Source organism: Carassius carassius, chromosome 45 (assembly GCF_963082965.1).
Source record: "Carassius carassius chromosome 45, fCarCar2.1, whole genome shotgun sequence".
Classification (NCBI taxonomy): Eukaryota; Metazoa; Chordata; class Actinopteri; order Cypriniformes; family Cyprinidae; genus Carassius; species Carassius carassius.
Genome location: NC_081799.1, coordinates 20,031,669 through 20,057,673, shown reverse-complemented (window position 1 = coordinate 20,057,673; position 26,005 = coordinate 20,031,669). Strand labels below are relative to the sequence as shown.

At 38.9% G+C, this 26,005-nt stretch overlaps 2 protein-coding genes across 2 annotated transcripts; both read right to left on the bottom strand.

Annotated features, from left to right (window-relative positions):
• Positions 1 to 4,388: 4,388 nt before the first annotated feature.
• Positions 4,389 to 7,724, bottom strand: mmp13a (matrix metallopeptidase 13a). The gene is made up of 10 exons (XM_059539197.1): positions 7,567 to 7,724; positions 7,246 to 7,487; positions 7,008 to 7,156; positions 6,177 to 6,305; positions 5,924 to 6,085; positions 5,717 to 5,840; positions 5,496 to 5,629; positions 4,953 to 5,112; positions 4,772 to 4,875; positions 4,389 to 4,695 (listed from the first exon to the last, which is right to left on the bottom strand). Exons 1-10 carry the CDS (start codon positions 7,669 to 7,671, stop codon positions 4,595 to 4,597), a joined length of 1,410 nt encoding a protein of 469 aa, XP_059395180.1. The 5' UTR covers positions 7,672 to 7,724; the 3' UTR covers positions 4,389 to 4,594.
• Positions 7,725 to 16,398: 8,674 nt separating this feature from the next.
• Positions 16,399 to 25,712, bottom strand: LOC132127015 (collagenase 3). Its single transcript, XM_059538635.1, is given in 11 exon segments — positions 16,399 to 16,404; positions 16,906 to 16,922; positions 16,993 to 17,044; positions 17,047 to 17,131; positions 17,218 to 17,333; positions 18,068 to 18,222; positions 18,372 to 18,497; positions 19,916 to 19,975; positions 19,978 to 20,063; positions 20,115 to 20,289; positions 25,682 to 25,712. Coding segments are annotated over 11 exon segments (909 nt in total).
• Positions 25,713 to 26,005: the final 293 nt, after the last annotated feature.

The following is a 26,005-nucleotide window of genomic DNA, read 5'->3' as shown; positions in this document are numbered from 1 at the left end:
TACATTTTCTCCAATAGTAAATAATATAGACCCTTGTATCTCCCAATAATAAAACAATCTCAGGTTGTAATAACACATTCCAAATTTGAGCTGATTATGGTGCTAAAGGGTTCAAGATTTTCCAAGAAAACATTGAACACTTTAATTAGACAAATTTAATTGTCTTTTCTCAGTTACATTCCGGCAAATATGTATAGAATTGTAAAAACATATTTTAATAACACTAAATTATGCATCAAAATTAATGTTCTGCTTTTCCAAAATGTCTTTTTTTAATTGAATCAGAACCCTGTGAATGGAATTGATTCAGCCCAAAGATTCAATGCCCTAGCTGCCATAATTCTTTTACTGAACAATGTTTCACGTTATTTATATTATTATATACTAAGCTATTCATCACAGATGAATTGATAGATTAAAACTTACCCTTTGTAGCAAATGAGATCATGATGTCAGCTGTGCCGCTGTAAAAATGAGTTAATTTCATTGGAGTGACTTTGGCCCAGACCTACAGGGCTTTCTCCATGGATTCATCCACTTCAGCTACTGACATGTCAGGGGTGTAGTTCACGATCCTGAGGAAAAAGATCATTCTCTGGATCTTCTTTTTTAACTTTGGCTTGTAATTGTTATCACACACACTCACCGTAAGTGAGATGTGTGCTCTGCCATTTGGTTGTTGTTTTTCCAAACATTAAGAACTCATCAACATCTGGAACTCCACAACGGGACTTCCTCATCACCTCCAGTGTATCTTTGTCTAGTGTTCCAGTGACAATAAGCCCAAAAAATTTCTACATCTCTTTCAGCTTTTCAGGCAGTGGATCCGGCAGCCAGACTGGTGGATCTGGACCTTTTAAAAAACAAGGAATTATCAGAAGAATTTGAAATATGACCAGGGACAAGCAAGTGTAATATAAAAACAAACCTTTGCAATTTTTCAGATTCAATTTCAATTTCATAATCAGTTGCGGGCTGTGAAATCGGAACGGCATAAATAACAAGCACCAGACTTGCATGAAAACACAGCTGATGGTGAATCCTCATGTTGTGAACTGCTTCTTCTGCTCGTGTGCTTAGCTTCTGATTAATCAATGTCTGATGACAACTTATATACTCTTAAAACTGTGAGGTGTTGAGCCACATCTGAAATTATAAGCTTCTGTGACTAAACCAACAAGTTGACTGGCAAGACAATAATAACAGGATTTTCAACTTTCCTGACAAAACTTGACTTCTTCGCCCAGATACCTGTATAATTTCTCATCCACAGACCTTTAACAGCAATATTTCCAAATTTGTATGTAATATAAACAGACAAGAGCAACATGGTATTAATATTTGGTTATATTTCTTAAATCAGCTACATAGATACATAACCCAGCTAATTCATACTAGATAAAATGAAATACAGTATGTTGTCTTTAAGATGTCTTTGTTCATTTTTAAAATGGGAAAAGTTTAGAAAACAAAATGTACATTTTTGCACAAAGAGAGTGAGGTGTGGTTGAGGTATTATGTAAAGTCTACAGGTAAGGCCAGCCATTGTCACTCTTTATGGTCAGATAAAGGAGCATTATTCATAATTAATATACCAATGATGACTGAGACTATCAAACTTAAAAAAAATATATAATCCATAAGCACCATAAAACTATTATGAAAGTGGTCCATATTGTCACAGTTTGGTTCACGGGGGAACAAACAAGGATGAAGATGATGATAATAGAACAAAATCTTTAAAAAGCCACAGAGAGTCAGGCATGAATAGACATACACATTAACAATAAACTTAATAACCAACAAGCTAGAACACAAGAGACAAGGACTAATATAGCACAGATAAGGTGCAGGTGAGCACAATGAGGTGATTAACTAATAATGAAAACAGGAACGACCAAATATGGACACAGAGGGAGAAACCACAATCAACAGTCCACAGGGGTGTGACAGATCGCCCCCCTCCCAGAAGGCATTTCCTTAAAACTGTGAAAAGGTCTGAAACAAGAGATGCATCTTGTTTACTTGTGACAAAACAACAGCATTGAACATACGTGCTTGAGTGCCAGAAAAATTATTTTTTTCCAAGGATTGCGTGCCTAACTCAAGAAGTATTAAAGATATTGCAATATGATTTTATATTCTAGTCTTAATAAACTTTTCTTTTTGAGTCTCCATTGTCAAGTACTGTCAATCAATTAATCACGATTAATTGTATCCAAAATAAAAGCTTTTGTTTACATAATATGTGTGTGTACTGTGTATATTTATTATGTATATATAAATACAAACACATACAGTACAAATGTTTAGAATATTTACATGTCTATATATATATATTCATACAATTTATATATATATATATATATATATATATATATATATATATATATATATATATATATATATATATATATATATATATATATATGAACAGAATATATAATATTTTACTATTTATATATACATAATAAATAAACACAGTACACACAGATATATTATATAAATGAAGACTTTTATTTTGGATGCAATTATTCCCTCAAAACTGGTCACATTGCCCCTGTCTTAAAAAATGCCATTATTACACCACTGCTCAAAAAACCCACTCTTGATCCGGAAGTCCTATCCAACTATAGGCCCATCTCCAATCTCCCCTTCATATTAAAAAAAAAACTTGAGAAAGCAGTTGCCACCCATCTTCAGGACCACCTCAAACATAATAACCTATTTGAAAAATTCCAGTCAGGTTTCAAGAGTCACAAACGAACTCCTTATATCATCTGATGCTGGCTCTCCCTCCCTCCTCATCCTCCTGGACCTTTCTGCTGCATTTGAAACTGTCAACCATGGCATTCTTTTAAACCAGTTCCACCTCACTATTGGACAAAATGACATTGCCCTCAGTTGGTTCAGATCATACCTCACAAACCGGACAAGATACATCTCCCTGGGCCACTCCAAATCAAATCGACACACAGTTACTTGCTGTGTTCCCCAGGGGTCAGTCCTTGGCTCCATCCTCTTCATTCTCTACTTCACTCCCCTTGGCCAAATCATCAGCCGCCACAAAATTTCATTTCACTGCTACGCCAATGACATACAGCTCTATGTACATGCCACAGCTGAAACCACACCCTCACAGTCATCCCCATCAAAACTCAGCACCTGTCTGGAGGAGATAAAGGTATGAATTTAGCACAACTTCCTTCAACACAATAGCTCGAAAACCGAAGCCATCCTGGTTGGCACTTCTCACCAGATCAAATCATCATCCATAACCACAATCACCTTTTCTGGAACCAATATTCCCCTCATCAACAGTCACAAATCTTGGTGTAAAAATGGACTCCCAACTCACGTTTAAAGCTTGTATGAATCACATATGCAAGACCTCTTTCTACCACCTCCGTAACATCTCCAAACTCCGCCCATTCTCACCCTCTGAGATCCCGAAAAGCTGGTTCATGCCTTTGTCTCTTCCAGACTGGACTACTGCAATGCACTTCTCATTGGAAAAGAGTCTGCAGAGGCTTCAGTACATCCAAAACTCTGTAGCTAGGATCCTGATGAGAGTGCGGAAACATGAGCACATTACCCCAATTCTTCACTCACTCCACTGGCTTCCTATCTCCACCAGGATTGAGTACAAGGTTTCACTCCTAACACATCAATGCATCCATGGACATGCCCCCCCCCCTACCTCAAAGAACTTATCAACCCACAAAGCACAACCCGTTCCCTCAGTTCCGCTCACTCAAACCTCCTCCACATACACAGAACCAGACTCAGGACAATAGGAGATAGGGCCTTTTGTACTGTTGCCCCACATCTGTGGAATGCCCTCCCTGACTCCTTGAGGGCACCTCAATCCACTCACTGTTTTAAAAAAGGCCTTAAGACATTTCTTTTTAGCAAAGTTTTTTCTTTTACCGGTAGCGCTTTAAGATCTCTGATGTAAAGTGTGTTATAAATAAAATGTATTATTATTATTATTATTAATCATGATTAATCAATTGACAGCACTTATACATATATATACTGTGATCCATACTGAGATCCCTAAATCTCTGGAAGCGAACCATATAGTGCCTTAAATATGAAGATGCCAAAAGGAATGTTTGTTAATACCAAATATCTAAAAGGGCATTAAGATATCTTTAATACTTCTTCAGTTACAGGAATATAAACATGAAAACTGCTTTTACCCCATTTTTGAATGGTCACTACAATTAATAAAGTCAACAGGTTTTACTAACAGACCTACTAATCTCTGTGTAAAAATAACATTATGATGATGCCATTTTACAATAATTTGGCTCTGAACACGGAATAACCCTCCTATATTTGGTGTCAAGCTGGTTAATAAACAAACCCAAAAACAAACAGATATTTCATCAAACTGCTCTTTATTTTTAAATTGCATCAATCATAGGATATGTTTTGTTTTGTTCTTGTGTTGCAAATAATACTTTACTGTAAAATAAGTTATACAATTAATACATTAATAATTTACTTTAAAACACTGACAGGTCAGATTCTCCTTCATGCAGGCAGTAGTTTGCTGAGCTTTAAAGAGAAACTCAACTTTAACTGACTAACAAGGCAGGAAATAATTATTGTTGAGAACACGGAGCAGCTTTTTGTTGTAGGCGCCAAACTCAAACATCTCTGATCCACTGAAGAGATAGTTGAAACCTAAAAATGATCATGAAAGACCGTGTTAGACAGGATTTTACTTTAGACTTTATGGTTTGTAAGTCACTTTAAATACCTTTATACTGGAAGGCAGCGGTCACCTTGCCAGTCATTCCAGGGAAAACGTCTTCCACCAGTTTAGGATAACCTTTCTCTACTCTGTGTTGTTCCTCATTGTAACTGTGCAAAATAAATCATGTTAATTGAAGGTTCTTGAAAAAGATGACCAACTCAATCAGACTAAGTGATTTACTGACCTATAAATCTTGTTGTTAACGAAAAACAGGATTTTGTAGCTGGTCTCATCGTAGAGGACTGCGTCGACTTTCTTCACTTTTTTTGGCAAACGGAACATGCTGAGACTCTTGGGATATCCCTGTGCCACATCGTAGCCATAGAGAGCCCACACCTTCTCACCTGAGGTGTGACAACATTTTCTAATTATATTTCATGTCTCATATAACATAGTTATCTTCACTCTTAAAAATAAGCATTCTTTATTGGCATCTATGATTCCACGAAGAACCTTTAACATACATGCACTCTTGGAAGTTTTCACAAAAGAACTTGTCAGTGAACAGTTTTCCTTGGTGTGAAAAACAGTAAATAACCTTTTTCCACTATGAAGAATCTTTAATGCATTGGAAAAGTCCTATGAATGTTAAAGTTTCTCACTGAAAGGTTCTTTGAGGAACCTAAAACTTTACTTCTATGGCATTGCTATAAATAAATAAATAATAAAATAATAATTAAAAAAAACATTTTAAGAGTTCTGTCATTTCTATTCATATGGTTTTTACCTTTGATAATGAAGACTTTGTCCTCCAATGGACTCTCGAATGCTGCATCGATATGATCTGGAATCTCAGGCCAGAAGCTTGTGATGAGATGCTGTTCAACGTTTCTACTCAGAGGATAACTGCGCCAGAAAAAGCTGCAAATAAAGCCAGATATAACGACGGGTCAGAGATGACTCGTCACAGCTCATGAGGACATGTTACAGGCATTTCTGTCTCTTTACCTTCCTTTGAAGAACATGATCTCTCCGCGGAGCATGGTGACAGCATCCAGGACCAGTTTGGGATCACATTTGTTTGGGGTAACTGGTGGTGTGGGTTTTGGACCTGTTCCATCAGAGTTTGGGCCTGTTTGATAAAAAAGTTCAATTATTAGAAACACCACTTTTAGCGTCTTTTCAAACCATCATTGATGTATCTGATTGGTTTACCATAAAGATACTGGATTCCGTCGACATCATCTTTAGGGAGGACAAAGGTATCGATGTCTCTGTAAACGTAGGTGGGATACATCAGTGCACCCGGATCCTGGGAATGTTCGAGCCCAAGAGAGTGTCCGAACTCATGGGCAGCCACCAGGAACAAATTGTAACCTGAGGAATAAGTGGGAATGTTAAAACAGCTGGGGTTTTCTTTCGTGCATTGGTACAAACTGGAGATGTTTCAAAAGTAATCTGCCCTCACCTTGATGAGATCTGTAGACAAACTTCTCATCATCGTCAAAATGGGCATCACCACCGATGCCTTCAAATGGAGGGAAAGCGTGAGCCAGAAAACCATTTGGCCCGTCAAAGGGGTATCCATCACGATGATCTGGAAAGAAGAAGAGATTTGTTGTTTAAACTTTCTCTCTCTCTCTCTCTCTCTCTCTCTCTCTCTCTCTCTCTCTCTCTCTTTCTCTCTCTACATATATATATAAAAATTAAAACGTAAAAATAAAATATAGGAAAAATGTTTGACAATAACCACCTGAGCTTGGCAAATGCATATGTATAATTATATAAAGGCCCTAATTAATAAATATGATATACTTAAAAAATAATTAAAACACTATATAATTAATATGCATTTTAATACACAATATTTTTACAAAAATATATTTGACACGAAAATGAAAATGAAACAAAAATAAAAATAAAAATTATTTTTCATAATCGCCACATTATGTTTCAATGTTACAAATACATGAAATATCTTTTTTTTTAAATCTATCTTTTATTTCTCTTTACTTTTGTATAGATTTCAACTTAAAATATAAAAAACAAAAATCAAATAAACCTTCTATGGAAAAGATTAAAACTTGATTTCATAGTTTGTCTCTATGCACTGTTTGTACACAAAATAATCTGCCAGTGCAGAAAGACAAAACACACTTGCACTAAAAACAAGTTTTAATTTCTTATATACTGTAAAACATTAAATTTAAAATGCTTTTTTAAAATATTTTATATGGAAAACCAGATAAAAATACTCATTAAAAACAGGAAGTTTTGCAGTTTAGTTTTAAAAACTGACCTCTAACAGAAAAGGAGATCATGATGTCAGCTGTGCCGCTGTAGATACGTGTGAATCTCAGAGGAGTCACATCTGCCCACACTTTCAGGGCCCTTTTAATGGAATCATCCACCTCAGCTACAGACATGTCAGGGGTGTAGTTCTCAATCCTGGTAAAAAAAAAGACAGCAACATAAATGTTACAAGTCCTTTTTATTCAGTTTTGTCTTAAACATTTTTGTCTGTTAGCAGGTCTCACCTGTAGGTCAGATCATGTTTTTTCCACTTGTAGTCCCCTTGAAAAGTGGAGTACGCTGCAACGTCTGGAACCCCGCAGCGTGGCTTCTTCATCACATCCAGCGTCTCCTCATCCAGCTTCCCTGTCACCTTGAGTTTAAAGAACTGCTGCATCTCTTTCAACCTCAGATTTATGGCACTGGAGCGTTTTTCAGCATCAGAATTGGTCTGCTTTGGCAGGCCATATAACTGAGTCAGGTAATTCTGAAAAAAAGAAGATCAACGTTAGTTTACATTCTGTATCTAACAGCATTGTCAAAGTAGTTTAAAGCGTGTAAATTACCACTGCGATGCTCTCTTTGTCTTTATCAGCAGGTGGCGCTATAGGGCTGGTGTAACCAGAAACCAGCAGAGCGATAAGAACGCACAGCTTGTAGTAGCTCTTCATGTTGCTTCTCTTTCAAGAAACTGATGCAGTCTGTGTTTTGCTCCCCTCTTATATACACCAAAGACGGACAGATTGTGCAACACGAGATTGAGTCACAGGAAACAAAATCAGGGAATGACATAATAATAAATATGACAAAATATTTACACTAGGAGTGGTCAACTCTCAACCAACCAAGGGACCCCCAATACATTTCTGCATTACGTAGCTGATAATAAAAATACAGTATACTGTACACACACACAAACACACACACACACACACGTTTAACACTGTCACATTAACAATCAAATAAATAATCAAATAAACTTTCTATAGAAGAGATTAAAACTTGGTTTCATAGTTTGTCTCTATGCACTGTTATATATATTTAAAACTGTCACATTAACTTAATTTAATTTAAAACACACACACACCTATATATATATATATATATATATATATATATATAGGAGCATCTCAATAAATTAGAATCATGGAAAAGTTCATTTATTTCTTATCACACAGACTGAAGTAGTTTAATTCTTTGGTTCTTTAAATTGTGATGGTTTTCGCTCATATTTAACAAAAACCCACCAATTCACTATCTAAACAAATTGGAATATGGTGACATGCCAATCAGCTAATCAACTCAAAACACCTGCAAAGGTTTCCTGAGCGTTCAAAATGGTTTGATTCACTAGGCTGCACAATCATGGAGTGAAGACAATCATTGACACCCTTCACAAGGAGGGTAAGCCACAAACATTCATTGCCAAAGAAGCTGGCTGTTCATAGAGTGCTGTATCCAAGCATGTTAACAGAAAGTTGAGTGGAAGTAAAAAGTGTTGAAGAAAAAGATGCACAACCAACTGAGAGAACCGCAGCCTTATGAAGATTGTCAAGAAAAATTGATTCAAGAATTTGAGTGAACTTCACAAGGAATGAACTGATGGTGTGGTCAAGGCATACAGATGTGTCAAGGAATTTGGCTACAGTTGTCTATTTCTGTTGTTAAACCACTCCTGAACCACAGTCAACATCTTTTTTCAGATGAGAGCAAGTTTTGTATTTCATTTGGAAACCAAGATCCTAGGGCCCGATTTTAACGATCTAAACGCAAAGTGTAAAGCGCACTGCGCAGATGCACTCAGGACGTGTCCAAATCCACTTTTGCTATTTTAAGGACGGACAATCGGTCTGCGCGCCGGGGCGCATTTTTGGAATGGGTTGTCCATATTCTCTTAATGAGTAATGGGCGTAACGTTCAATAAACCATTCAGAGTGTCATCTCCATTTCCCTTTAAAAGCGAGATGCGCTAGCGCCATGCCGGAACTCTATTTACATGGCGGATTTTTTGGCCGAAAAGCTGAACGCTTCTCAAGAGAAGAAACCGATCTGCTCGTGCGCGAAGTTATAATGCGCAAGCGGATCAAGCAGGAATCCACCAAAGCTTCGCGAGTTGAAGAATGCGTGGGATGAAGTAGAATTTCATTCATCATTATAAGTAGTAATAGTCTGAATTGCAAATAGGTAGCCTAATTCTAATACACACAATGACTATCCATCATTACATTTTTATATTTATGTAGCCTAATATTCTTTTACACTGTAATCCTTTTTTTATATTTGGCATGTCTGTGTGATGCGCATCCCTGTGTGTAATAAGCAAAGTCAACGCGCACTGTGGACACACCCAGAGGCACATTTTCTACCAACGCGCTCTTTAACAAAAAAATATTGCACCATTGACTTCAGACTTAAGACCAGGTTTGATTTGGTCTATGGCGTAGTCTATTTTCAGCTCCTTAAAATAGCAATGCGCCAGCAATGTGCCTGAACACACCTATTTTTTTAGACCAGCACACATGGTTGCACAAATGGGCGCAAATGCCTTTGCTAATTAAACGACGTGGCGCTGGACGGGAAAATGCGAACAGCGCCGGACTGAAACTAGCAAACACACTTGCACTGCGCCTTGTCGCATTGAGACACAAGACATTTTGGAGCACTTCATGCTTACTTCTGCTGTCCAGCTTTTTGAAGATGCTGATTTTATTTTCCAGCAGGATTTGGCACCTGCCCACACTGCCAAAAGCACCAAAAGTTGGTTAAATGACCATGGTGTTGGTGTTCTTGACTGGCCAGTAAACTCACCAGACCTGAACCCCAGAGAGAATCTATGGGCTATTGTCAAGAGGAAAATGAGAAACAAGAGACCAAAAAATGCAGATGAGCTGAAGGCCACTGTCAAAGAAACCTGGGCTTCCATACCACCTCAGCAGTGCCACAAACTGATCACCTCCATGCCATGACGAATTGAGGCAGTAATTAAAGCAGAAGGAGCCCCCACCAAGTATCGAGTACATGTCTTATGAAGTACTCTAATTTATTGAGATTTAATGAATCCTGGATTTACATTATTTACACAAAGTATATACGTATAATCATTAATGCAAGAAATCTAGCAAAAAAATTAAAGTAAAAATAAATTGTATTATAATGGTCATCTTACTTAAGCTCTTGCATAATAACTCTAGTTGCAATAATGGTATTTGTGGTAAGACCATAGAAAGCAGACAACGTGCAGCTCTTCGTTACATACTCATGGTTAGATCAATGTTACTGTTTTCTTTTGAATAAAGTGAAAATTGTTTTATCATTTAGAAAGTATATCTGCCATGTTTGTCTCTAACATTATTTAGACTCTAATTGTTTATAGATTTAAATTAAGCAAAAAATAAAAATTTGATATATGTACAGTACAAATATCCTGCCCCAAATATAGTCCACATGTAATCCATTATTGTAGTTGTGTTTGCTACAAAATCCCACTATTTCTCATGTATCATCTTGAGTAGGGGAAGCCCAATGCATTCAAAACATCCTCTTTGTTAGTGTTGTAATGAAATGCAAGACATGAGCAGATGGGTTATGACAGCTCTGCTTTAGTCACTCTGGTAGTCACTGGTTTATAACTGTTTCCTGACAGTGTTTTTTAACCACTGAATGGCTTCTGAGCTTATTATTAAAGACTATTATTAGTGAATTGAGTAGCTGCTTTGATTAAATACGATTAAATCCAACAGTCCATTAGAATCAAAAATGTCCTAAACAGAGTAAAATGTAGTTTTCTTTGGTTTTAATACATGATGAATCTGCAAAAAAAAAAGAAGAACAATGATGAACAGCAAAAGCATGAAAAAGATTAATCATGTACTAAAACTAAGCTAAAATAATGAACTGCTCTATAAATAAAACTGTATCAGTTGGGAAAGTTGGAGTCAGATGCTGTATCCCACACAAAAAGGCTATAGACCAAATGTGTACAGTGGGGAAAATATTTCTTTGATTACAAATATTTTGCCCTCTTACAAAGAAATGAAGGGTCTTTAATTTTTAGAGACAGAATATCAACCATAAAAAAAAACATTATATAAAGGTAAAAAATGGTTTGCATTTCAGTGAGTATCTAATAAAATATCTAATCAAATTACAGACCCTTCATTTCTTTGTGCAACGTGATCTCTTGAGAATACGTGTGTATTTTATGTTAAATGTGGTTCTACCACACGTACATTTAGTTACGTTTTCATGCACATAAAAACGTACAACTTTGACGTATTTATAGCAGTAAAACGTACAAATACTTACGTGTTAGCAGCTAAAAAAACGTAAATATTCTAACATAAAGTGAAAATGTATATGAATTCCCATGTATTAATATTAAAATCGCGGCTTTAATGATTTAAATCTGTTGTATTTAATTGTCATATCGTAAGTGGGCAAACTTTCAAAATCAGCAGGGGATCAAATAAATATTTTTCCCAATGTATACTATTTCATCCTCACTCACTGAGATCCACAGATGTGTGGTTCATATGCTACTGACGCAATTTATTTCAATATCATTTAATGAGAACTTTACATGAATCAAGCAACAGGAAACCATCAAGCCAGACGAGGTGGACGCAACAAAATAATTTGCAATTTGGTTCCCATGACCAGATGGTGTGAAACTGATTTCCCAGCACTGAAGCCATGTGTTTGCAGCCACTGTCTTAATTACTTGTCTAACTTGGGGGTTGAATGATAAAGAAAATTAATTTAGTCAAAATTGTAAAAACCATGGCCTCAATTTGATTTCATTATGCGATGTTTGGTTATGTTTAAATTTTCTTTGGGGAAAAAAAAATACAAAATCATTCACAGTTTCTGGGTCACTTTTTTTTTTTTTTTAGAAAGTTGTATTTACCTGATGTATTTTAAATTAATGAAATGATATTTAATATATCTTTAAAAACCTACCTATTGTATATTGCATATTTATTTAAACCAGCATTTTATATATTTTTCCAGTTAAAATATTAAAATCATTATAACAAGATCAATTTATTGCACAAGATATTAAGGGATAAAGAAATAATAGAAACACAGAGAAATATTGGGAAAAAGACAATATCTATAGTAATGTATAAATTAATGTATAATGTTTTGCTATCATGCTCTATTATGAACACTGAAATTATAACAAAACTATAGAACTTTATTTTCACTATCATTACACTTCTTTATATTTCGATCTCAAAAATATATGAAAAACTTTTTCTTTTTTTTTAATTCTATCAGTATATTGCAAAAACAAATCCTGTTTTAAATTAGTATTCTTCTAGCATTTTCCAGTTAAAATATCTAAACATCCCTTTAAAAAAGATCATTTTTACAAGATCACAAAGATCACTATACAAGATATTAAGGGAAAAAGTGAAATTTTTACATTTGGGTCTCTTAAGATTATTATTCCATCCATCCATCCATCCATCTTCTACCGCTTATCCGGGGCCGGGTCGCGGGGGCAGCAGTCTAAGCAGAGAACCCCAGACTTCCCTCTCCCTAGACACTTCCTCCAGCTCTTCTGGGGGGACACCGAGGCGTTCCCAGGCCAGCCGGGAGACATAGTCTCTCCAGCGTGTCCTAGGTCTCCCCCGGGGTCTCCTCCCAGTGGGATGTGCCCGGAACACCTTCCCGGGAAGGCGTCCAGGAGGCATCCGGAACAGATGCCCGAGCCACCTCAGCTGACCCCTCTCGATGTGGAGGAGCAGCGGCTCTACTCTGAGCTCCTCCCGGGTGACTGAGCTTCTCACCCTATCTCTAAGGGATCGCCCAGCCACCCTGCGGAGAAAGCACATTTCGGCCGCCTGTATCCGGGATCTTGTCCTTTCGGTCATGACCCAAAGCTCATGACCATAGGTGAGAGTAGGAACGTAGATTGACCGGTAAATCGAGAGCTTCGCCTTGCGGCTCAGCTCTTTCTTCACCACGACAGACCGGTACATCGACCGCATTACTGCAGAAGCTGCACCGATCCGTCTGTCAAACTCCCGTTCCATCCTTCCCTCACTCGTGAACAAGACCCCAAGATACTTAAACTCCTCCACTTGAGGCAGGAACTCTCCACCAACCTGAAGTGGGCAAGCCACCCTTTTCCGACTGAGGACCATGGCCTCGGATTTGGAGGTGCTGATTCTCATCCCAGCCGCTTCACACTCGGCTGCAAACCGTCCCAGTGCATGCTGAAGGTCCTGGCCTGATGAGGCCAATACGACAACATCATCCGCAAAGAGCAGAGACGAAATCGTGTTGTCACCAAACCTGACCCCCTCCGGCCCCTGGCTGCGCCTAGAAATTCTGTCCATAAAAATCATGAACAGAACCGGCGACAAAGGGCAGCCCTGCCGGAGTCCAACACGCACCGGGAACAAGTCTGACTTACAGCTGGCAATACGAACCAAGCTCCTGCTCCGTTCGTACAGGGACCGGATAGCCCTTAGCAAAGGGCCCCGGACCCCATACTCCCGGAGAACCCTCCACAGGCCGCCGCGAGGGACACAGTCGAATGCCTTCTCCAAATCCACAAAGCACATGTGGACTGGTTGGGCATACTCCCATGAACCCTCCAGCACCCTGTAGAGGGTATAGAGCTGGTCCAGTGTTCCACGGCCTGGACGAAAACCACACTGTTCCTCCTGAATCCGAGGTTCTACTATCGGCCGGATTCTCCTCTCCAGTACCCTGGCATAGACTTTCCCAGGGAGGCTGAGAAGTGTGATCCCCCTGTAGTTGGAACATACCCTCCGGTCCCCCTTCTTAAAAAGAGGGACCACCACCCCGGTCTGCCATCCCAGAGGCACCGTCCCCGACTGCCACGCGATGCTGCAGAGGCGTGTCAGCCAAGACAGCCCCACAACATCCAGAGACTTGAGGTACTCAGGGCGGATCTCATCCACCCCCGGTGCCTTGCCACCGAGGAGTTTCTTGACTACCTCGGTGACTTCAGCTTGGGTTATGGACGAGTCCACATCTGAGCCCTCAGCCTCTGCTTCCTCAATGGAAGACGTGACACCGGGATTGAGGAGATCCTCGAAGTATTCCTTCCACCGTCCAACGACATCCCCAGTTGAGGTCAACAGCTCCCCACCTCTACTGTAAACAGCGTTGGTAGGGCACTGCTTCCCTCTCCTGAGGCGCCGGACGGTTTGCCAGAATCTCTTCGAGGCTGACCGATAGTCCTTCTCCATGGCCTCACCGAACTCCTCCCAGGCCCGAGTTTTTGCCTCCACAACCACCCGGGCTGTAGTCCGCTTGGCCTGCCGGTACCTGTCAGCTGCCTCTGGAGTCCCACAAGCCAACCAGGCCCGATAGGACTCCTTCTTCAGCTTGACGGCATCCCTTACTTCCGGTGTCCACCACCGGGTTCGGGGATTGCCGCCTCGACAGGCACCGGAAACCTTACGGCCACAGCTCCGAGCGGCCGCTTCGACAATGGAGGTGGAGAACATGGTCCACTCGGACTCAATATCTCCAGCCTCCCTCGGGATCCAGTCGAAGCTCTGCCGGAGGTGGGAGTTGAAGATCTCTCTGACAGGAGACTCGGCCAAACGTTCCCAGCAGACCCTCACAGTACGTTTGGGTTTGCCGAGTCTGTCCAGCTTCCTCCCCCGCCATCGGATCCAACTCACCACCAGGTGGTGATCGGTTGACAGCTCCGCCCCTCTCTTCACCCGAGTGTCCAAGACATACGGCCGGAGGTCGGATGAAACGACCACAAAGTCGATCATCGACCTACGGCCTAGGGTGTCCTGGTGCCACGTGTACTGATGGACACCCTTATGCTTGAACATGGTGTTCGTTATGGACAAGCTGTAACTAGCACAGAAGTCCAATAACTGAACACCGCTCGGGTTCAGATCAGGGGGGCCGTTCCTCCCAATCACGCCCCTCCAGGTGTCACTGTCGTTGCCCACGTGGGCGTTGAAGTCCCCCAGTAAAACGACGGAGTCCCCAGTCGGAGCACTTTCCAGCACCCCTCCCAGAGACTCCAAGAAGGCTGGGTACTCTGCATTGCCGTTCGGCCCGTAGGCACAAACGACAGTGAGAGACCTATCCCCGACCCGAAGGCGCAGGGAAGCAACCCTCTCGTTCACCGGGGTAAACTCCAACACATGGCAGCTGAGCTGGGGGGCTATAAGCAAACCCACACCAGCCCGTCGCCTCTCACCATGGGCAACTCCAGAGTGGTGAAGAGTCCATCCTCTCTCGAGGAGTGTGGTACCAGAGCCCAAGCTGTGCGTAGAGGTGAGTCCGACTATCGCTAGTCGGAACCTCTCTACCTCACGCACAATCTCGGGCTCCTTCCCCGCCAGTGAGGTGACGTTCCACGTCCCTAGAGCTAGTTTCCGTGTCCAGGGATCGGGCTGTCGAGGCCCCCGCCTTCGACTGCCACCCGATTGTCTAAGCACCGGCCCCTTACGGTCCCTCCTGTAGGTGGTGAGCCCACGGGAAGGCGGCCCCACATCGCTCCTTCGGGCTGAGCCCGGCCGGACCCCGTGGGGGGAGGCCCGGCCACCAGGCGCTCGCATACGAGCCCCAACCCCGGGAAGATTATTATTATTCAAAACCCCTTATGAGAAGAATAAAGATTATTATTATTTTTTTTTTTAAGTTTTTACTATTATGTTGTATTATGACTAATAATAATATAGCATTGTTTTTCCATTATCTTATTTTTATATTTTAGTTATAAAAGTCAAGTCAAGTCATTTTATTTGTATAGCACATTTAACCGAACAACAGTTGACCCAAAGTGCTTTACAAGTTAAAACAGGGAAGGCAGAAACAATATGCCTTGACAATACATAAAAATGAGTACAAGACTCCTTGAATACATTTAAATAATTGAATAAAACATAAACATAAATTATAAGGCTATAGAATATAACATATCAAAAACAACTAAAAAAATAATAATAAATAAAAAAAACAATTTTTTTTAAAGAGAATTAAAAACAAGAGAGTAAAAGTGTGTTTTCAGATTCGTCTTAAAACTGACAATTGCATTACAGGACTTAATATGAAGTGGGAGGGAGTTCCAGAGTTTAGGAGCTATTACAGAAAAAGCTCTGTCCCCTCTGGTTTTAAGACGTGTCTTGGGGATAGCAAGTAGCTGTTGGGTTGTAGACCTGAGTGGTCGGGCAGCAGAGTAAGTAGACAAAAGCTCAGAAATAAACAAAGGGGCTTGACCTTGTAGAGCTTTAAAAACGAAAAGTAAGATTTTAAAATCAATTCTGAATTTCACTGCCAATGAAGCTCAGCTAAAACTGGGGTTATGTGCTCACACTTTTTGGTGCCTGTGAGGAGTCTTGCAGCAGCATTCTGGACTAACTGAAGTCTATTTAAATTATGTTTGGTTAGACCTGTGTACAGAGAATTACAGTAGTCTAAACGTGAGGAAACAAAAGCATGAATTACTGTTTCAAGATCTTTCTTGGATAAAAAGTACTTCAGCTTAGCTACTGTTCTAAGCTGATAAAAACTACCTTTAACGACAGAGCTAACTTGTTTATTAAAATTAAGAGAACTATCAAAAATGACACCTAGATTCCTGACCAGATTCTGCAAGTTAGATGACCAAGGGCCAAGGGCATTACTCCAGTGTTTTGAAGCGGTGGGGGATCCAAATAAAATCATCTCTTGGTATTCAACTGGAGGAAATTTTCTGCCATCCATGATTTAATGTCTTCCAAGCAGCTAAAAATAGTTTCAATATCTGAAGTACAACCAGGGGAAATGGGTAAATACAATAATGTATCATCAGCATAGCAATAGTATCTTAAGTTGTGCTTTTCAACGATGGAGCCAAGGGGCAGCATGTATAGGGAGAATAACAGGGGACCAAGAACTGTATTAAGGACCACCTCCCAGTATTAAGAGCCTGAGAGAGACATACAAAACTAAAACTATTCCATTAAATTTATGATGACGTTGAGATATGAAAGCCTTACCTTTGTAAACTAGCATGTTGTTTTTGTATGTGTTTTCATAGGCAGCATCTACTGTATGTGAGCTGGGAGGTCAGGCCACAAACTTGTTATTACTGTGATTCCTATTTGCTCAAAACTGGGATGTACCCGCCAAATAAACCTGCAACAGGAGTATCAGTCATACACTATAGTGCAACTGTACTACTAAAGTCAATGACTCAGTGTACACACATGGAGCCAGACTACCTGTCTTTAAAGAAAACAAACTCCTGTTGCATAACTGTCAGTGCGTCGAATGATAGCATAGGCTCAAATGTATCTGTTTTTGCCCATTTATGTAACTTTGCAAAGTCTGATTCATTCTAGAGAATCAATTGATTCAGTTTTATGTCAATCCGAGTCACTGTGCTACTGTTTTCGACTTTCTTTTATTATTCAAATTTAGTATACATTTGCTTTTATATTAATTTAAAACGGTTTTGTGCAAGAAGAAATATTACATTTATAGTTATATCATTAGATCATTATGCATTTTATTGCCCCTTATAGGGATACTCCACCTCAAAATGAAAATGTTGTCATTAATCACTAACACGTCGTTCCAAAACTGTAAAAGCTTTGTTCGTCTTCAGAACACACTTTAAGATATTTTGGATGAAAACCTGGAGACTTGAGACTGTCCCATAGACTGCCAAGTAACATACATTGTCAAGATCTAGAAAATTATGAAAGCATTGTCAGAATAGTCCATCTGCCATCAGTGGTTCAACCGTAACATTATGAAGTGACGAAAATACTTTTGTTCAGCTCATATTCTCCAAAATGGTGCTACGGTGATGAAAAGAGACACAGAGGACACAAATTGTTGAATAACGTCATTATTTTTGGTTCTTTGCATACAAAAAGTACCGTCGCTTCATAATGTTATGATTGAGCCACTGATGGCACATGGACTATTCTCACGATGCTTTTCATACTTTTCTGGACTTTGACAGTGTAACTTACTTGGCAGTCTATGGGACAGTCACAAGCCTCCCGGTTTTCATCCAAAATATCTTAAATTCTGTTCCGAAGACAAACGTATTCATGGACATACCATACCATACATTTCCTGTATATCTTTGACATCCAGGAAAGACAGTTGCAAAACAGTGTGCAAGACAAAATTATAGGCTGGGAACATGATGGCTCCAGGGACAGGTCACTTCAGCACAGAAAACATTGCAAGTATGTTTTCATGGAGCCGAAACCCTTCATTCAGGGTCTTTAACGTATAGCTCACCTGTAAAGTAAGTAAATACATTTTCAAATTTTCATTGTGTCAGCCATGTGAATAGGCATTAAAACTTTACTACTATCAGAGAACAAAAACTGGTGCAGCTGACTTCTTCCTTTTTTACCCTTGGCATTTATTGTCCAGGCCTCCTCATCATCGAAGTGCACATCTCCTCCAATGCCCGGGCCAGGGAAGAAGGCATGTGCCAGGACACCTCCCTCACCATCAAACGGTGACCCATCTTCATGATCTACCATAAGTGCCACACATTAGTGCTGACAAGTGATGTATACATACAAACACGCAAACAATGAATTAATTTTTTTTCAAGAAAAACTTTTAAAATATTCTTTTAAAAGACAAGCTAATGATATTTACATAAAAAATACACACACACACATATGCATGTAATTTGTTTATATATTATATATAAACACAATTTATGATTAAAACTGTATTTTCTTCAGCTACTATTCTATAAAGGTTTACTTTTTTGGTAGTATTAATAGATCTATATTAAATATGCGTATTTGCATACATATGTGTGTCTGTTTGTTTGTATTGAAGTTATATATACACACATACATCCATATATACTATATCACTATTAAAATTAACCCTTGTGTGGTGTTCATTATGTTATTCAGCCAGTTTTTCAGGACACAGTTGTCCTCATAAACCATGTTTATGTTGTAATACACATTATACACACTTGTGTCCTCATAAACCAGGTAAAAAAGAACACACACACACACACACACACAATAACAGCAGGCCCAAACAGAGTGAAGGTACACAGAACCTACAATTTTCACCACACTGGCAAAGCTTATTATTTATTATTATTTATTGTGTCCCGTGCCCAATTTGCAGCTGGGATAGAGTATGAGAAAAGAAAGATTGGTTCCCGCAAAACAGAGGGTAAAATGTGCATGAATGTGAGAGCAGACGGTGGTCGTGCTTGAATTTTGCAACAATGTTGTGACTTTGTGTGGGAACGGCAGGTACAGAAACACAAAAGTCACACTCACACTCACACTCACACACACACACACACACACACACACACACACACACACACACACACACACTGACATGAGGAGGACAGAGTAAAGGTACACAGGACTTACAGTTTTCCACACTTTTATTAGCCTCGGGTCCAGTGGACCTGAACATCCTGTGTGTGATGTAAATGTGTAGGGGGTTGTACGTACAGTGTGTTTTCACTGAAAATGTGTTCTGATATATATTCTTCACAGAAAATGAGCCAAGGCCAATGAGTCTGAGTTTGAAAAAAGAATTAATCGTATAATTTTTCTTTTGATAAAAAATGAAAACAGGTCCAACAGACCCGAACACCATACAAGGGTTAATATTATAAACATTCTTCAAAATGTCACTTAATATAGTATAATGTTTTGTAAATAAGATAAGTTATTAATTTGGGTACCAGTCACCAATGTGACTAATTTACACAAATATTCTGTAAGCTTTATACATGTTTTGCAGGCAATCCCATATTGATGTTTTTACAGTAGTACTATTAACTGTGGTGACTACTCTGTTAATAAATTATGGTTCACTCCCTGAAAATACACACGCACACACAATAGAGTATGACTATTACTCAAGTTCCATAATTTCAAAGGTCAGCTTTTCTTCCCTTGCCTTTGTTATTGAAGGAAATAATGATGTCAGCATCACTCCTTCTCTGTCTTCGGAATTTCAGGGCACTGCTGGAGCCCAAAGTTTCCATGCCTGTCTGAGTGCTGTCCTGACTTGTGCAGCTGTCAGCTTTGAGCTGAATCTGGAGATTCTGAGTACAGAGTCATAATGCTGTGGATTGTGCTCATGAGAGTATGTGAACCTCATCTTTAGAGCTCTGTTCATTCATCACATTGTCCTTCTGAATGGCTCAATGTCAGAGAGATCACAGCGAGCTCTTCTCATAGCTGCTACGGTCTGTGGATCCACATCTCCACTCTCTTCCAGGCCAAAGAAGTGCTGCATCTCCTTCAGTTTGGCCTTAAATGAGTCAGGCTCTGCAGCACGATTCCATCGGCCAGTTACAGGCTTTAAGTTGTATAATTTTTCCAGGTAAACCTAAACCTAAAAAGTTAAATTATATTCATAAAAAATAGTTTGTGATGTCCCAAGAGTAATGTTGTATTAATATCCTCTCAATATTTAAAGTCGGCATGAAATGGAAGTAGCAATTGTCTTTTTTTCTCTACTTTGACGTCTCTCCGAGTGAAACGGCATCTGAAATGAGAAGGCAGGACTTGATTTTGTCTTTCGAGGATTGATTGGATCATTGGAAGTTGAGGTGTTGCTAACAAAATGGAGGCAGATCTGAATGGCAGTTTGCAGTTAGTTGTGGGGGATTTCTCACCACTGGATTCACAGCTGACACCTTAGCATGAAGAATTTTTTTATTTATTGAGGATGAAAATGACGTGGAAGATTAGTGTGCGCGCACACATGAGAGAGAAACATCCTGAATGACTGAGCACGTCCTCCATCAGGTTAAAGGGTTAGTTCACCCAAAAATGAAAATTAGCTTGTGTTTTACTCACCCTCGAGTCATCCTAGGTGTATATGACTTTCCTCTTTCAGACGAATCCAGTCGGAGATATATAAAAAAATTGTCCCGGCTATTCCAAGCTCTATCTTTGCAGTCAGTGGGTGTTACAGTTGAACAGTCCGCAAGTCGTCAAAGAAAGCGCCTGCATTCATAATAAAACATGCCACACACAGCTCTGGGAGGTAAATAAAGGACTTCTGTAGTGAATGTACAGTATGTGTTTTTCTAAGAAAATATCCTTATTTCAATCATAATTAACACTTTTCTCTCACTTCAGTTATCTGTCACATGCAGAAGCCATCCCGGCGGATGACGCAGCACGTATGCTAGTCTCGCGAGTTTGTGTTCAGGAGCAAAGGAAGCAAAGTTTCCTTACTTTAGCAAAGGAAAACCAGTCTCCTCTTGGTTTAGATCGAAATCCTCCAGCATTTTTCTTTGCAAATCCTTGGTTTGAACTTCTAATTCATGACCATTGTTTTGTTTTGTTTTTGTTCTCTCACTGCATTCGTCACTAATCAGCGACAACAATGTGCTACGACTTCCACCGGAGCGGCTTTCTTGCATATGACAGATAACAGAAGTGATAGAAAAGTGTTTATTACATTTTAATATGGATATTTTATAAAATGCATGGATTTGCCACAGAAGACCTTATTTCACCCCCTGGAGCTGTGTGCGACATGTTTTATTTTGAATGTCTGCGCCTTATTTGACGACTTGCGGACTGTTCAACTGTAACACCCACTGACTGCAACAATAAAGCTTGGAATAGCCAGGACAATTTTTTAAATAACTCCAACTGGATTCGTCTGAAAGAAGAAAGTCATTGTGGCGAGTGGCCTGGTCCTCTCTCGTCCTTCACTGTCGTCGCTCCAGTTTTATATCCTTCCATCTCCTACGTGGGACTCGAGACCGGCAGTGGGTCGCAGGTGTCACTGATTTGCCCAATCATTGCCGGCCTCCCTCCTTGTTCCCACGTCCCTCGGCCCCGCCCCACTCGCCACAGTCATATGCACCTAGGATGACTCGAGGGTGAGTAATCACTAGCTAATTTTCATTTTTGGGTCATCTTTAAGTCATATTTATATTTAAAAAAATGTTATAAAATAGTATGTGATGTACTAAGATTAATGTTGTGATAATATGCTAATATCCTTTCAATATTTAAGGATAGTGTACTCCCCCATGGCTCACATCAGCACTGATAGTGTTGATTTCTATAAAGCTTTAGCTATTCCCCTGTCATTTACCCCAGCGTTACCCCTCACATCACTAGCTCCGCCCTTGTGCCATAGCTCATGACCGGAAGAGAAGATGAGTCGTTTTGAGGGGGAGGGGAGGTTAACGGTTTTGTTTAAAGATTACTAAGGCACAGGAATTTTAAAATAATAATAATAATGAAGTGCAGGGATGAATTATTTATAATAAACACTATAGTATTCCATTCGGAAAAAAAAAAAAAATTACATTTTGATTTCATGCCAACTTTAACCTGTTGGCGGACTCAGTCACAAAATCAAGTCCCGCCATCTCCTTTCAGATGCTGTTTCACTCGGATAGACGTCACAGTAGAGAAAAAAAAGACAATCGCTATTTCTATCGCTAAATCTATTGCCCATAGGGCTGTTTACTATAATTGTTTCAAGAATTCTACCACGGGAAGGGAAAACACCACATACAGCTGCTGCTTTTATTTTATGCTGAGAAAATTTACCCTTCAGCTAAACTAAATATATATACTTGAAAACAATTTTTTTAAGACAAGCACAGAAACCTTTGGTCTGCCCATGCTAATGCATGCGCTGTATTACAGTGTATTTTGAATCATCCTCTTTTTGCAATTATACACACTCATAGAAGTCACCATCATCACCAGCTCAATGCTTTTACGCAATTCACCATTTCAGAGTTTTCACACAGTGAAACAGATGTTGTAGCTATTCACGTAGACCTGAATGGTGGAATTTCCCAAAGACTGCACACTAGTAACTTCCCTAAGATGTTTTGAAACATCATGTGACAGCATATACAGCTTCCTGGATATACAGTACACAAACACATTTTTTTCTGATCGATGCAACACATATTAAATATGTGTATATCAACATTTGTAAAACAATGAGTTCATGTATGCAAAAATAAGAAAACAATAATAATCCAAAAATGATCCCAAAAGTCTTCTTAAAAAAATTTTTTTTTCTTGACGGAGAGACCTGCAACCACCAAAACTCCTAGTATCTGCATATCAATGCTGGCAACCTTTCACAAGACCCTAACATTGTAGTGGTGAGTTTAGCACATACAATTCATATGTGTTGTGATTTTTAAAACTATATTTGAAAATCTTGAGGTTTAACATTGATTATATGTTACAGTACATAAACTATCCAAAAGTTTAAGCCAAAACGTGCACATAAAGATTCAGGCCTGCGGTGTTGTGGGGTACAGGGGGAGTCTACATTTTTTTCTTTTCTTTCTGTAATATAGTTGCTAGAAAGGCACAGTGGGAAATCTCTCAGCACACAGTCTGCAGGAATATAAAAATGCTTTGCCTTTGAAAAACATTTGGCTTTTTCACTATAATTATAGTGTAACTGTTTTATAAAACACACTATCTGAATGAAATATGAAAGCATTCAAGCTTATGTTTTAATTCAGTCCATATCTACTTCCCAGTGGTCTCTAAATGGACTTTTGACTGACAAGCATGTCTCAGACTCTCAGACACTCATGCTTTTCTGCTTTGTTCCATATACAGTGATTACTCTTTAAACACAACTAAATATAAAAATGCCACATCTGTCCATGTTTTAGTTTAGTTATATATATATATATATATATATATATATATATATTTATAATTTAATTAGCTATTACTATTATCAGATTTCCCTTGTATGTGGATTTCTGAATACATTTATTTTGTTTGCATACATTATCCTGTGTGTATCTGTTGCTTTGCATTGTAAATATGACACTTGATACTGGTAATTTTCGTCTGTAAACCCGATTTGGGAATATGAAATGAATTAGATGAGTCACATTCAGGGCATTCCTTAGCTGAAGTGGGGCCCAGTGCGACTGCACCAGCTGCACCCCCCCATGGACAGCCCTGCTCACATTATATCTCAACAAATGATCTTAACACTGTCATAAAAACCTGGTAATGCTGACGGAGTCATATACTGTTGCCAAGCCCACACAGAATCTATACATGTTTACTCCTGTAAGCCAAAAAGTTCAGTATGTCACAGTGCATGCGTATCATGTACTCCCAGCTCCAATTAAGACATTTCACCACAATGTGTTATGCAGAATTCTGCGGTTTTCCCCCCAAACATTAGTGCAGCCATGGTGAGCTGGCTGTCACGGCTGTTCATTAGAAGTCTAGTTTATTTCTAGAGAATAAATCAAACACAGATGCTGTCAGCTGTCACTGATTGTCTCAGCAAAAAACTATTAAAAACAGCTAATTTATAGATGTTGTCACAGCTTCCTTATCCCACAGAACCTGGCACCACCTCTTCATCTGCTTTTAACAGTATTATCATCAATAGTGTTAGTAACACATAAAGCTGTTGGCTCAGGATGTAGTCAGGGGATTTTTGTATTTACATCATGGCTTTTTCCCAATAGGGATCTTTCTTGTTAAAATAAAACACTTCCATCTCAACTTGGTGACTAGCTGGTTCGGATTAATCCACAATTATGTTTTTTATTTAATTATTTTCAATTAAATTACATTTTATGCAATGCTGCTCAGGCATTCAGAGTACAGTTTTTAACATTTTAAAATATTTTAGACATATAAAGAAGTACTATAAAATGTGTGCATATTCCTGTAACAGTTTAGAGACTGACTGTTACTTAATATAAGTACCCCCCCACACACACACACATTTAGGAGTTAAATACAGTAAAAGTGGGTGTGAACTCCCATTGAGGTTAAACTAAATTTACCTATTAGAATTCATACTATGGGTTATTGTTTAATTTGTATAAATATTATTTTTTAATTATTCTGTTAAATTTAAGCATTGCTAAGATGGTTGATATTTAACTTTAAATATGAGTAATAGTAACAGCAAATGGCCTATATTTATTAAAAAAGAGAGAGAAAAATTAATAAATTTTGCCCTCCTGTGATCTGAGCAGCTTTTTCCCCACAGTGTGAAAACAATGAAATGTTCTTTTTTTGTTTGCAGTAAAAAGCAAATGATGCTCAAAATGCAAATATGGCAGTTCTCTTACATTCACCCCATGGGGTATGCATTCGAATACAATCTTTGATTGAGACAATAGTTCATTAGATTCAATAGCTTTATGTCATTAAATTTGACATTGACTACCAGCTTTAAGACCATATTAGGTTATGACCAGAGTGCATTCAGCCTTAAATGATTCATCAGTCGTAGGACAGCTGAGATAAATCTTTATTAAAAGTAGTCTAAATTAAACACATATGTACCCCGTTGACCCTGCCCTGAGGTAGTTAATCAACAAATAACATGACAAACAACACAATGAATGTGAATATACTGTGTGGAAAATGCATATTTTAACTTGTCATTGATAGTGTTTTCACTATAGGCTACTTTTAATCACCTTTTAATCGCTTTTTTGCTAGTCACTTAAATAGTTGGTTTGACAAAAACTACATTTAAGGAATTGTTAATTAAATGTTATTCTAAATAAATGTGTCATAACACTACTATCTCATCTCATGTCAAGTTAGGTATCTTGATGATGTCAATGGGTTTCCCAGTTTTGTACAGTCAGAAGCCATGTAAGCAACTGAAAACGAATGTCCACCTGAAAACTCTGATGTCGTGAAGAATTCCCCAGTTTACCTGAGCGTCTGAGCTCCAGAGGTTCATACATGCTTATTTTCCAAGGCGGGAAATGACTCACAGAATACCTGTCTTACATGACTCAGTGACAGCTGTATGTGTGCACAGCTGTGTAGGAGAGTTCACTGTGGTGGCGCCCTCTACTGTTACAACACTGATACAGCTGTGGTTACTTTGACCAGGTGTGTTTTACCATACCAACCTGAACTCATTAATCATAGCCTGTTTAAAATGTAGTTCTATCACACATACATTTTTATATTTTTGCATAAAAACTGAACGAATATTATTAATGTGACAGCCTTCTCACGTACTAACAACTTT

Excerpts from the sequence above, each read along its gene's own strand:
- mmp13a (XM_059539197.1), bottom strand. The coding sequence starts at position 7,671 with ATGAAGAGCTACTACAAGCTGTGCGTTCTTATCGCTCTGCTGGTTTCT. Across the intron at positions 7,157-7,245 it reads AAACATGATCTGACCTACAG|GATTGAGAACTACACCCCTG; the intron begins GTGAGACCTGCT and ends TTTTTTTACCAG. Across the intron at positions 6,306-7,007 it reads GATCTCCTTTTCTGTTAGAG|ATCATCGTGATGGATACCCC; the intron begins GTCAGTTTTTAA and ends TCTTCTTTCCAG.